We start from the raw sequence: 14,183 nt of genomic DNA, 5'->3' as shown, positions 1-14,183 counted from the left end.
AAGGCTCCCATTATTTTAAGACATTTTTTAAGATCAGTAAAAAAATCATCTTCACCCCATCCCAATATCACATCATCTCCTGCCAAATCCTATAAGTTCCTCTACCAGAGAGATCTGTCACCTCTCCGCCTGTGAAATTTTCCTATCAAATTAACGCTTTAAATACCAGATTCTTTACTTTTATGATAGCAAAAACTACAAACCTCCTGCTACTCGTTTTCTTTTTCCAGTTTTCGGATGTTCCCATTGAGTCTTCTCCTCAGTGTGACTATTAAAAGAAAAAAAAAAAATCACAGCACAATAAGTTAGAGTTACACTTCAAAAAATAATCAACTGTATTAATTTTTTTCTCCCTTCCAGATAATACTATCTCTCAAAAGTAGCAAAGCCAGACATTTGGAAAGAGATATTTAGAACATAAATTTTACTCTTTACATCAGGTCAAATTCTCTGGGTTGTAAGGAGAAGTGCTCCTGTGGAAATCTCCTGAAAGCCTGCCTTTATAAGCTAGCTGGGGGGAGGGGGGAGGGCGGAGGGGAGCTGCAGAAGAGAGAAGAGGGGAAAAAGCACTTGGTGATCTTTCTAGGCAGCAAAATGAAATTGGATCACAGGCCTTTATGCTGGGGGTCAGGGTTGTTTCTTTTCCCCTACCTCCCCCCACACCTTGACCCCTCACTCCACAGGGCCTGTGCCACCCCACGGCCCTCGCTGCCTGCCTGGGCCTGCCCCTACCACCCCAGCTGTGCTGCCTTCTACCTGACCTCAACCCTACCTGGCTCCCTCATGCCTCAGGGCCTTTGCACCTGCTGCTCCCTCCACCCAGGACACTCCCCCCAGATCTTCCCCAGACTGGCTCCTCCGTAGGGAAGGCCTCTCTTATCCCCTAGCTAGAGCAGTCCAGCCCACCCTCACCCAACCCCAGCTTCACCCCCCCTCCTTGCCCTGTTTCCGTAGAAGATATTTTTATAGCCCTATCACTACCTGAAATGATATTCATTTGTCTGCTTGCTTATTGTTGGCCTCCTCCACTGATCCCATGGAGGTGGGGATTTCTGTCTCAATCACTATTGCAGCCTGGAGGGCTGGAACTGTGCCTAGCAAATGACAGGTGCTCAAGAAATATGCTTAAATGAACAAATGAATGAATAAATGGATGAGTTCACAGCCTAGTGGGGCAGAGACATACAATCAATCACAAAATGGTGCACCACACACAATGAGAGATAGACGCACATGGCCTCGTGGGAGCCAGGAGCAGGCAGGAAGGCCACTGCCCTCACGGGGGTGAGGCCGACAGTGCAGGGAGCAGGGAGGGAGGGCAGGATCAAGAGGCAGCCTAGGGGAAGGGTGCAGATGGGGCCAGCGTCCTGCGAGTCAGAAGCCTCCCTGGGCAGGAGCCGGGAACCCCTAGACCCACTCAATTCTCAGCTTGCATCTGCCTACCCCAGTTGACCTGGGAACCCCCTCTCCACCCCCCAACATGGACAAGCGGGTCACTTAAGTTATCCCCAATCCTGACCCCTCAACAAAGTCAACCACCAGGGAGGGAGACCCCAGATCCCCTACAGGGGATGGCAGCCAAATGTGCACTGAGGCCCAGGTGCACTGAGGCCCAGGTCTGCCCAGGACCGATGGGAATGACTGGAAAGACAGAAGGAATCAAGAACTGTAATAAACAAAAGCACAGGTGTGGGGTAAACTGCAGGCAGCTCACCGAATCACTGCAAACATCTGGGAGTTGTTTTTGTTTCCTATTTGTTTTAGTTTTATTCCAGGATAGACTGACAAGATTCAGTCTATTTTTATCATGCTAGTATTAGATGTGATGTAGCTATAATGTTAATCCTCCTAAAATGCTTATTATCTCTACAGGTATAACCTGAAAGTATTCCACAAAGCACTGATTCCTAATTGCTCCTGAGAGGGAATTAAGAAGATAGTAAGGTAACCTCAGGGGTTATCTACCTATGCAGATTGGTCAAGTTACTCAACTTCCAGGCCTCAATTTCCTCAGATACAAAATGGAAATATCCAGTACCAATCTCAGGGGCTGTTTGCGGGCAGTGCCTGAAATGGAAAGAGCCCTCAAGTGCTGGCTAGTTCCTTAATAAATCAAGTAGGCAAACTCATCTGATTTTTATGCCAAACTTAACATTTAATCTCAGAAGAACACACAAAGTCAAAATTAAAACAGTGGGCAAGTAACAGCCTAGCAAAACCAGGTCATAAGGTATCAAGGAAAACATGAAATTACTTAATCAGGGAAACAGGCAAGTGGCAAAGGGGAGGATGGATTCCGTGCCAAAATAGAAAATAATATTTAATCAGTTACATCTAGATGATAAAAATCTGAATATTCTTTCTCTAGCAATTATTTTAAAAAGAATAAACGAAGAGAGCATGAATTTCCTGTAAAATTTTGTAAGTTTGCAAGCAAAAACCTGTTGGTTTCCGGTCGATATTTGCAAACTCTCAGCAGCCAGCCTCTTCCACACAGGTAAGGGTGCGGGGACTCGGGTGAAAGGCATGAGCTCCCCGAGCTTGCCCCATTCCGCCAACCGGTCACCTCGGCCCACACCCACCCTGGGCTACTGGGAAGGCTGAGACACAACACCTTCGACTGTGCTTGGTGAAGGATCAAACCATTGTTCAACTACAGGGAGCAAAGACCAACTCCCACTTGCACCAAATGGAGCTCAGACTCCAGTAAGGATAACCTGCTCCCCCGTCTGCACAACAGGAACATAATACCCAACTCCTGGTTCTCCTTGCACACAGGGAGGAGCAACAAACCAAACACGGGGACAACACAAAGCATCCTCGCTCCTTTCTTGGCCGCTCCTCAAGCTTCTTCAGGGAGGCTGAGGGATGTAATTACACTTCCCTTTGCCTGAAATGAAAAGTAGTTTCCATCCTACAAGCAGCCATCAAACAAGCTTGGAGCCCAGCTCCCAAAATATCTGTCCCAAAGGATCTGCACACGGTCCCTGGGAGGGGCCCTGGGGGACTCCACAGCGGTGCCACCGCGCTGAGGACCATCCCCAGGCCACGTGAGCGCCATCCTCCAACCCCACCCAGTGCCTCACCCACAGCAGCCCCTCAAACATAAATATGTGGAGTGAAGGAATGCTCTTCAAAGCACCTAGGAAATTCACCCAGAACATTTTTTGTTCCTATTCTGAAAGACACTAAAAAAAAAACGGTTATCATCTCATATTCCCCATGTTCTTGACTTTGAGGGAAAACGCCTTACACCAGGGCTCCCACCTGAGGGGTTGCCCTTGCGTGCAGGGTGTGTGGCAGCACCTTGGCCTTGACCGCCGGAGGCCAGCAGCACCCTCCCTCCACCCGACACTGCCAACCGCCCCCTTCGGAGCACAGTGGCCCCAGGGATGAACCGCGGCTCTGACGCACAGCACGTCCTTGGGGAGTTGAGTCTGGAACCCAGCTGCCAGTGGTTTCTGGATCTCCCACTTACTAGCGAGCTGCCCTTAGAGAAGGCTTTTCACCGCCCTGTGCCTCAGTTTCCTCATCGCTAAAATGGCAATAAAAACAATACCCACTTCTTAGGTTTATAAAGACATGCGTGAAGAACTGAGAACTGTGCCTTTCATACAAATTATTTTTAAAATAAATACTTATATGCAAAAAATTAAGAGGTTTTCTTTTTCATTATAACCTAAAATGTTTTAATGAAGAGAAAATTACAACATATGCCTCCACAGTGTTATCTTACCAACCTTTGAGGCCTTCCTTAATCTCTTTCTTTCCTTTCAGTAAGTTTTTTGTAATTTAAAGAGAAAATAGTGATCTTAATTTAAACCAAAGGATCAAAGTTAAATTTGTATTATATTGCATGACATCACTTTCAAGTATGCTCTTCGAAGGTATCAAAATTAAAAATAAAGAAAGCATAGTGTCTTCAGGTTGACCTTGAGAGCGAGGGCACGTCCCCCACCAGGCAAGGCCAGCTGCCCCTCTGGCCACCAGGAGGCCTGGGCTTCAGAAAAAAAGGGGAGAAGACCCTGTTGATGGCAGCTGGCAGCCCCAGCACTGAGACCTCAAACCCCCATCCCGCCTCCCCCAGGGGGACTGCTCGGATCGCTGCCGGGGAGGGGAGAAAGGGCCCACCAACTCTCTGCAGTGGCAGGTCTGCCCTCAGAGGACGGGAAGGCCCTGCAGAGCCCCCTCAGTCTGCAAGACCCCAGACACCAAGCAGGAGTCAACTGCCTCTCCCAGAGGTCCCGGCCCTGAGAGGCTTTGGAACCAGGCAATGTGAGTGCACCTTCGAGGCCCACTGGGCACCGGGGGCACATGGGAAAGCAAATGGGGGTCAAAAGAACCCACACAACAGGAAAAGGGTAAGGTTGTACAAGGAGGTTTCCATAAAAACCCAGATTCTGGATGGGAGCTACAGCTTCTGTCCACTAAGGCTGGCCTGGGGCTTGGCCCTGCTGCTGTGGGAGGAAGACGTCATTAAAAGAATAGTCTTCCCGATAACCCACCAGCCCAGTTTCCCAAGACAAGGACAAGTGACCCTTCCAGAGTGACAAGGGAACAGAAGAGATGCTCCCAGGTCAGGAGAGATCAAGGGGACCCTATTGGGAATCCAGGGTTAGGATGGATCAAAGGTATCCTTCAGCCCCGGGTCAACAGAGGGTCTGGCAGGCCAGAGAGAGGGTCTAGAGAGACGTACTCTCCTGCTAGAAGCCAGCCATGCCCGTCAGTGTGAACAGCAGGGCCAGGGAGGCCAGCCTGAGACCTAAGAAACTGGTTGAATTGGGGAGTAGCAGGGGATCCCTTTTGGTGACCATGTATGTGTCACTGAGTTCCCAGGCCACAGGATCCCCAGAAGCTCCCCGAGATCTTCCTTAGGAAAGAAGAACTCCAAGCCAGATGCTAGATGCTGCCTAGGAAGGAAGCAGAGAGGAATATATAATGTAACATAATGTAAAGCACAGAGGGGACCAGGCAGCAATGAATGAGCAGCAAGGAGCCCCACGCCCTAACGCCCAACGTTGGGCTCCAGGGCAAACCTGAAGGGAGGCCGGGGAGCCTCTAGGGTTACTGGCCAGAACGAGGACAGGCCCTGCCAAAAGCAGGAGGCAGAGGAGGGCACAAGAAGCCAAGAAGGTCTGTGTATTCTTGTAATTCCCAGGCCTAGCGTGCCCCTTGCCCAAGTAGGCCCACAGCAAACCTACACTAAAGGAATTAATTCGCTCATTACATGAATATTTATCTTATATCACCCAAGTGCTAAGCACTAAGATAGAGGTGAGTAAGAATAAGAATCTGCCCTAATGAAGTTTACAATCTGCGGGACAGAGAGCAAACAAGAAGGTGTACTAATCAGGTAAGTACAGGATATGTTAAGTAACTACCATGAAGCAGGAATCAAAATGACAGGGTGGAGGGTACAGGGGGTGGGGCACAGTCAGGGAAGGAATCCTGGGGCAGTGGGATTTAAACTCAGCTCTGAAGGATGGAAACAAACCCTTTGTGCAAAGATCTCAAAGCAGAGGAAACAGTAAGTGTCCGGTTAGGGGGCTTGCCTAGACCCCTGCAATAGGCTAGTAGCTGCCTGCTACGAAAATGTTCCCTACGATTCTCCCGAGTCAGAAGTCACCTTTCTAAAGGCACACACCCGGTGTCACTCCCTGGCTCCACCCTGGATCCCAAGGGCAGAGCCCTGACTCCTCAGCAAGGTACAGAAAGGCCTCTGCAAACCGGTTCCCTCCTCCCCTGCCCCAGATCTCCACATCCCAGCACCACAAAGCTCAGAGGTCCTGGGCCATGCCCTGGGGGCTCTGCTCTCACCACTCCCTCCACCTGTGCTGCCCTCCTGCCCCCACTTGTGCAGGAAGGCATGGCTCAGGGGTCAACTCTCCCAGGTGACTGGCCTAACCTGCCCCTCTGCCCCGACTTCATGCGAAGTCAGCTGCTGCTCCTACACCCGCTATACAGGGACAACTTTACCACACGTCACTCTGCCCTATAGGATGGGGCACTTCTTAAGGATGACAACTGGGTCTTATCTTGGTATAACCACTGCCCAGCAACAAGCCTGCCACATCCCAAGATCTCAAAGTGTTCTGAATGGATGAAGCCACCGAGGTCTTTTTTTTCTTTCTAGCAGGCCACCAAAGATAGCAGTGGGTCACAACCTTGGGTAAATTAGAATCATCTAAGGTGATTTTACAACAAGTGGGGGGCCCATCTGAAACCAATTAAATCAGAATTTCTGGGAATGATGCCCAGGAAAAGGTATTTTTACAAAAGCTTTCTAAGAGTTGAAAAATCATTTATCTGTATCTGCTTTTCAAAGGAGGGTGATAATCCATTTCACCTGGAAGGCTTAAAAAACTACAGGTTCCCCAAGTTGGGAAGTCTACTTTGGTAGGTTTCCTTGGAGAAGTAAGTTTAATATCAGGCCCAGAAGCTGCTGTCGTGGCTGCAGAGCCAGCAGAAAAGGTTAAGTTATTGAGCCTTCATTAGTTTCTTTTTTTTTTTTTTTTTTTTTACTAGCTTTAACTGAGTACTTATTAGACCCTCTGCTAATTGCCTTGGGCACAGTGCCTGGGCTAACCCTCACACAGACCCATTTTACAGATGAAGAAACTGAGACTGAGCATTCTTTCAATCACTCACGTTTATAAGTGATAAGCCCACACTCCGAGGGCGCTGCTAGTGTTTCCAAGATTTTCCCAGAAAATGACAGCGAAACTATCTAGGAAACTGTTAAACAAACAAACAAAAAAAAAAAAAACATGATCCTAGGGCCCTCTCCCAGACCCCCGAGAAGGGACGTGGGCATCGGTATGTTGTTTTATTTTCTGTATTATTATTTTCAGAAGCATTGCAAAGTGCAGTGCTGTCTCCTGAATAGCAGAGGGCGCGCCTGGACGCTGCCGAGCGACCCTCGCTTGGCCCAGGGCCCCAGACCCTCCTCAGGTCCCTCGGGGCCTTGGTCCCAGGCTCTTTCGCCGTCACTTCCACTTCCCAGCGCCCTAGACAAGCAGGTGCACGAGGCCCGCGCCCCGGCAGATCTGCGCGCCCCCTCTCCGCGCAGGTGGAGTTGAGGGACAGCGGAGATTCCGGGTACGTGAGGCCGTCAGGGTTCCAGGTGCGACCCCAGGCCCGGTGGCCCCCCTGCAGCCCCCTTACTTGGCATAGTAAACCCAGCCGTCCTTGGTGGTTCTCTCTTCCCAGCCTGGCGGCAGCTCGTCCTCACTGTCCGTGTCGTCCAGGCCCGCGTAGCGCAGAGCTGCCATGGCAGGGAGAGGAGGTGCACGTTCACCCACTAGCTGAGTCGCCCGCAGCCGGGTCTCCGCGTCCGGGAACTCTCTCCCGCTTCAACCGAGCGCCGCGCGCGTCAGGGCCCAACCGCTCGCGCCTGCGCACTGCGCCGCCCAGAGCTGGAATCCAGTCTCCGCTATTTCGCAGCTACCAGCGTAAAAGGGGCGGGGTCTAAAGAGTGGGGCGGTGAAAGCGCAAAGGAGGTCGCCCTGTAGTTGGATTGGAAGTAACAACCGGAGAATGCTCTGGAGATGGAGCTGAGCTTCGTCAATCACCCCGCCTCCGGGAAGGGACGTGTGCATCCATTCACGGGCCAGGACTCCACCCGTTGCTGGGCGACCCATAATCACTTCCGCGTTGTTCTGGCCAATCCCGCAGGGGCTTCAGCTATCGCGCATCCTGGGACATGTAGTCCAGGACCCACCGGGCTAGAAAGTGAAGCAGAAAAGAAGGATAACAATGGTAGTTTCCTGGGCTTCACCTTCTTTGATGCACAAACTTTCTTATGCATGTAAATCATCTGGAGAACATTAAAAATCCAAATTCCTGTTTACCTGAATACCCAAACTTAGAGAAGTTTTTTTTTGTTTTTTTGTTTTGGTTTTTTTTCTCCACCCCCAGCGTGATTCTATCAATAATAATAGCTAATAGCATGTTAAAGTTGGTGGATTGGGCTATCGGGGGAGGGGGTCAGAGTATGATGGAATTCTGTGTATGGGGTCAGTATTGTTTTTGCAACTGTTCCTATAACTTTGAATTTATTTCAAAATAGAAAACAAACAAAAAAAAAAAAACAACAACAAAAACACCTGTCCTTTGGCCTTGTAGCTCCTCTCCTACAAGGGCATTGAGCTGTTGGTACAAAGTTGTCCTCCACAAAGCTTTTTATAACCACCTGAAATTGAAAACTACCTAAATTTTCATCAATAGGGGATTAGTTAAATAAACGACAGGCAATCAGTCAGCCATTAAAAATCATGGTGATAGTACAATTATAAAAGTGTTCTTTCATGAATTGTACCAAATCTACCACACTAATGGAAGGTGTTAATAAGAAGGTGGGAAATGGGAACGCTATTTTATTCATGATTTTTCTATTAACTTACAACTTCTCTAATTAAAAAAAATCATGTTGAATTGCTAACTGGGTACCTGTTTGGGGTGATGAAAAAGGTTTAGCAATGGATGATGGTGATGGTGGCACAATATTATAAATGTAATGTCACTGAATTGTACACATGACAGTGGTTAAAATGGAATACTTTGTGCTGTGTATATATTATCACAATAAAAAAATTTAAATCAATAATAATAATAATAATAGCTAACATTTATCAAGTGCTTAAGTTCACGTCCCAGACCAGCAATTCATAGACTGTCTCTTTCAGGTTCCCAACAACTCTGTTAGGTAGGCACAACTCAGAAAGGTTAGTTAACCATACAAAGATGTACATCTAGAAAGCACAGAACCAGGTATTTGAGGCAATGGAGACCCTGTTACTGTATTATAATTATTCATTTATCTGTATGCTCCTGACAAAACCAACTGAGCACCACATTTATGCTTCTTTCTATCCCTGGCATTTAGTAAAATGTCTGGATTTACATGTTTATTCAATGAATGAAGTGAATAAGAAAAAGAATGGTCCTTTATGAATCAACCTATTTAAAAACAAAGCAGACTCTCTGGAGTCTGCTTGGAGTACTGGCTGCACATATCAAAAATCTGAAGCCTATCTTCAACTAGGTGTTGCCTTAAGAGTTTTCCAGAATATTCTACATTTGGAAACTGGCTTCCCAGCCCTATGTTACAAAGAAATCTGCTGACTATGATTTTTCTGACTTAAGGCTCAGAAGAATGCAAGCCTCCGTCAGAAAATTATATATTTTAAGGGGAGCAGTGTTGCTTTTTGTCCTTTTCAAGACCTGAATTGATATCATTTTAGGATTCCTGCTCTGCAAGCTCTTTAGGAGAGACTCACTTTACTTTCAACTTCACCAACCAAAAGCCAAGCTAATGAAAGCACATTTTAACAGGCCTGCTATACCACCTCAAACCTATCGAAACAAGATTTTTTCCAAATCTATCTGCATTAAAATAAACTACCATTAATTTGCCACTTCTCTGCTTACCCTGATTAAGCTTCTTTCCCCTCTCATGGACTGCCACTGACTCCTTTGACTTGAAAAGGAAATTAGGTCACAAAGACCCTGGTGGTGGGGAGGGAGATGAATGGAGGCAAACTGATTAGCCTCAGTTTCTCTAATCATTATCTGTGACTTGTGCTCAGCTTATCAAGGACTGTTTAGATTTATCTTGAGTTGCCCTGGCTGGAGCCTCTAGTAGCCCCTGTTGCATGTGACTTGGTATTGGTCCACAGATAATGACATAATGTGATTTCCAAACTGGGTAGCCATCACCTGGATAGAACTCTAAAGCTCTGGGTCAACACTCTCTTGTTCCTACCATTTTAATATTCCCTCCAAGTCCTCTCCTGCCGTCTACACCAGGATGGTTCAACCTGGGCTCTATGGGTATTTGGGGAGGATAATTCTTTGTTGTGGGCATGTAGCGTCAAATGCCAAATAAGCCTTTGGCCAGTCTCACAACTCTAGAGTGTTTCCTCAAACACCTGAGAGCCATCTCTTTGAAAGGTAATAATCAAGGAAGAAAACACCCAAATAGTTTCCAGGGAGGAGCTGGGCCTACAGCTATCACCAAAGTCCAACTGCAAAACCTTCCTCCAGACATAGAGATGTTATCTTGAAAACATGAATATAATGGGTTGTGTCCACTTAGCTATCTAAAAGAGTAAGAATTCTGTCTTTACAATCTCTTTAGTAGAATGCCTGTGATGCATCAGTCTGCTTTAATGATTATTCAATAATAAAATTATTTTTCTATCTTTTGTTTTTCCTTTATTTTTCTCTACCTTGATGAAAGCTTTCCTGTTTTCAAGTTTATCTCCTTGGGTTTGGGAATGAGCCAAGGTCCTCAAAAACTGTACCCCTAAGAAAACCTAAAGAGTGGTCTATTTTTTTTTTTTCATGTTTTGATACGTATTTTTATTTCCTGCAGTTTTCACTTATCAAGAACAAGTAACAGGGAAAGTTGTCTGAACTAGTGCATACACAAACATTCTGAAACACCACTACACGTATCTAATTTACAAGAGCCGTATAGAAAAAGTCACTAAAACACTACACTATGAAGGTGTCCAAAACTTACAGTCAGACTTTCTCCAACCCATTACTTGCCTTGTAGCCACAGGAAAACTCTCCAAAATTGAAAAGACAATCTTGCCACAATCCTCCCCCACTCTCCCAACACCTGGGATGGCTTAATATCTACACTTCCAATAATTATTGCAATGATATAATGCAAAATATACCTGGTAAAATATCCTTTATGTGCTGTGTTACAGTTTTAAAGCCAGATAAAATATGCAGTCTTCAGATAAAATGTAATGCTTGAAAAATTCTCATATCTGAACAGTTTAAATGTGCTAGATGCATAATTTTTCCTAGTCTGTTTTTTCTGTGTAATTATTTTTTATAAACTGGTATTATAAATAGAAATATACATTCAAAATATATAGAAAAGTGGGTTACTACATTAAATCTGTATGTATTGATTCATCCCTTTCCCTTGCACAGTAACAAAAAATACTATTTTGCCTTGCGCTTCATATTTGGCAGTGAGATACCACTAAAGTATTTACCAAAAAGTGCATCTAATCAAATTGTGAAACAAAATGAACCAAGTGAAAACTTCACAGTTCCTTTAGAAAAAAAATTACAAGAATTTCATTTCCTACCTATGAATCTTTAACTTTTTAGACACAAAGTTGGATTTATTTTTTACAAGATATAGAATGTAAACATGGCAAAATAAATACTTAAACAAGTGATACAGGATCCTATTTCATGCTCACGATCCCATTAAAGAATTATTTTTTAAAATCCATTCAGCTGCAAATTAAAGTGCAAAAGCATGATGATGAATATCTACTATTCAAGTAACAAATAATATTGATATACAAATAAAACTATTTTACAAGGTAGTGATTTTCCCAATTTTACAAAATATACATTATATATTGATTTAACATCTGATATACTGTAGTCTGTTTAAGTCCATTGTAAAGCTCTGTGATCCACAGAGTGTCACCTTTTGCATTTGGCTGGAATATGGATGACTACACACCAACAGCACCACTCAAAGCCACATGGTGTAGATTATGTCACTCCCATAGCTACTGTTATCTCTGCTATTCCATTTAAACCCAATCTTTCCGGTTCATGATTGTCTCCTGCCATGCTGTTGATGACACTGCTGGGAGTACTCTTTAGCAAAGAGTGGTCTATTTTTGTAAATACTGGATCACATTAGAGAGGAGGTTGGGGAAAAAAATCCAAGTGTGATTACACAACTACACACTAGATGGCACTATCAGCCCACAGACTTGAAGGCTGAAGCCCGACTCAGGACTTCAGTATTTCTATAGTGGAACTTTCCTTTCTTTTTGATTGATAACTCCTATGATACCTACAATTTATGAACACACAGTTGATCCTTTTTGCTGAAAGCAATTTGTCTTTCCTAAAAAGAAATGCATGTAGTGGGACCAAGTTTTAATGTAACATCCCTAAAGCCACATTTCTTTATCATCTTTACCATGACAATGGTAATTTCCTTCCCCAACCCAACGCTCCCCAATAAGTCTGCAAACTTGATTTAACTTAAATCATCATTCCTTGGGAATTAAACCTGCTTTTCTGGTGCCAAAGACATTATGCTAATGAATCTGAGAGGCCTAGTTGCTCTTCTTCTGATAAGCTTTCCATAGGAAGGTAACCAGCAAGGAGAAAACTGAAAATCTCTCCTAGTCAATGTGCTCTTATTTGGGAAAGTGTGTTTGTATTCACTCATTCGTTCAAATACAATGACTGAAAGAATTTATGCTATGTCTCTGTGAGAAAACAGGAAAAATGAGACATCCCCTGTATCCGAAAGTCAGTCAATTAGAATAAGATCAATAGACACAAAGAACGAAGACAAGAGGGTTCTAAGAGAAATTCAGAGCAAGACCTGGAAGTACGCAAAGAAAGAGAGTTCAGGTGTTCGGGTTTTCTAGATCCTGTAATTTATCCTTGGAACTCAGCTCAGCTAATGTCACTTATAAACTGTGTGACACAGGTCAAGTTCCTTAACTTCCCTTAGTTTCCTCCTCTGAAAATGAAACTAATAGTGCTGCAGTTGGGGAAGTATAATGAAAACAAAGTCTTCTCCCAACCCAGAAGGCTTTCTACCTTTGAGAAAGAGCAACTTTATCATTGAATAAGCATTAAAACAGAATGTGATGTATCATAGGCAATCAGTTAAAGAGATTGCAAAGGGAAAGAAAGGGCACCCCCTATGTAAAATGGAAACTCAACAGCAACCAATCAGAACATTTCCTTACCTGCTTCTGCATTTGCCCACATCAGCTCCCCTGTCCCACCCCCTCGTTGAGCTCCCTTCCATGTGTGGTTTGGATGCTGCCCAATTCATGAATCGTAAATTGCTTAAATCAGCTCCCATGAATGATAGCTTGTCTAATATTTTATTTTAACCATGGGTTATGAAAGCTGCAAACACAAACAGGGGTTGATGATACAAGTGAGAGATTGGCAAGAGCAGGAAGCCATTTCCATCACTAGGGCTGGTGGGACAGAGGCAGGAGGTGTTAGAGAAGGCAGGAACTCGAAACAGAGAGGGCTGCCCCGCGGGGACTGGACGGTAAACAAAAGGCAACCTCCACCAGAGCACCAGCACAGAGTAACTATAGTGGAGGGAGAAGAGTAGTCCGGCTTCCTCTTCCTGCCCTCCAATCACCTGTCAGGCTGAACACACCCACCTGTAAGCCAGAGGGCTGGGGCACCTAGGAAAAAACATCATTTGCAGAAACTCATAGGCTGGATCTGAAGGCACTCGGCACTGTCCGGCATCAGCATTTAGGACTTGCTAAGTGCTGCTTTCCACTGTGCTCACTCATTTGCCGGAGCCTGGCTGGGGCGAGGATGGAAGAGCCTTAGGGTAGTGTGATCACTCAATTTTCTGTTCCAAACTGAGACTTTGGAGGGTGAAAGAGTGAACGAGCGCACTATTTTTTTTTTTTAATCTTCATTTTATTGAGATATATTCACATACCACACAGTCATACAAAACAAATCATACATTCAATTGTTCACAGCACCATTACATAGTTGTACATTCATCACCTAAACCAATCCCTGACACCTTCATTAGCACACACAAAAATAACAAGAATAATAATTAAAGTGAAAAAGAGCAATTAAAGTAAAAAAGAACACTGGGTGCCTTTGTTTGTTTGTTTGTTTCCTTCCCTATTTTTCTACTCATCCATCCATAAACTAGACAAAGGGGAGTGTGGTCCTTATGGCTTTCCAAATCCCATTGTCACCCCTCATAAGCTACATTTTTATACAATTCTCTTCGAGATTCATGGGTTCTGGGTTGTAGTTTGATAGTTTCAGGTATCCACCACCAGCTACCCCAATTCTTTAGAACCTAAAAAGGGTTGTCTAAAGTGTGCGTAAGAGTGCCCACCAGAGTGACCTCTCGGCTCCTTTTGGAATTTCTCTGCTACTGAAGCTTATTTCATTTCCTTTCACTTCCCCCTTTTGGTCAAGAAGATGTTCTCCGTCCCACGATGCCGGGTCTACATTCCTCCCCGGGAGTCATATTCCACGTTGCCAGGGAGATTCACTCCCCTGGGTGTCTGATCCCACGTAGGGGGGAGGGCAGTGATTTCACCTTTCAAGTTGGCTTAGCTAGAGAGAGAGGGCCACATCTGAGCAACAAAGAGGCATTCGGGAGGAGG

General features: G+C 45.1%; 1 protein-coding gene across 2 annotated transcripts in view; it reads right to left on the bottom strand.

Annotated features, from left to right (window-relative positions):
- WWOX (WW domain containing oxidoreductase) overlaps window positions 1-7,684 on the bottom strand; it is a 966,762-nt gene extending 959,078 nt beyond the window's left edge. Inside the window, exons 1-2 of one of the 2 annotated variants that reach the window (XM_037816376.1) lie at window positions 7,165-7,684; window positions 204-268 (exon numbers count right to left, since the gene is read on the bottom strand). In XM_037816376.1, coding sequence (XP_037672304.1) covers window positions 204-268; window positions 7,165-7,271 — 172 coding nt within the window. In that variant the 5' untranslated portion in view covers window positions 7,272-7,684. The remainder of the gene's footprint in view (window positions 1-203; window positions 269-7,164) is intronic. The other variant, XM_037816377.1, reaches the window with a different exon arrangement.
- Window positions 7,685-14,183: the final 6,499 nt, after the last annotated feature.

Source organism: Choloepus didactylus, chromosome 22, assembly GCF_015220235.1.
Source record: "Choloepus didactylus isolate mChoDid1 chromosome 22, mChoDid1.pri, whole genome shotgun sequence".
Lineage (NCBI taxonomy): Eukaryota > Metazoa > Chordata > Mammalia > Pilosa > Megalonychidae > Choloepus > Choloepus didactylus.
This window is presented reverse-complemented; position numbering and strand designations above follow the sequence as displayed.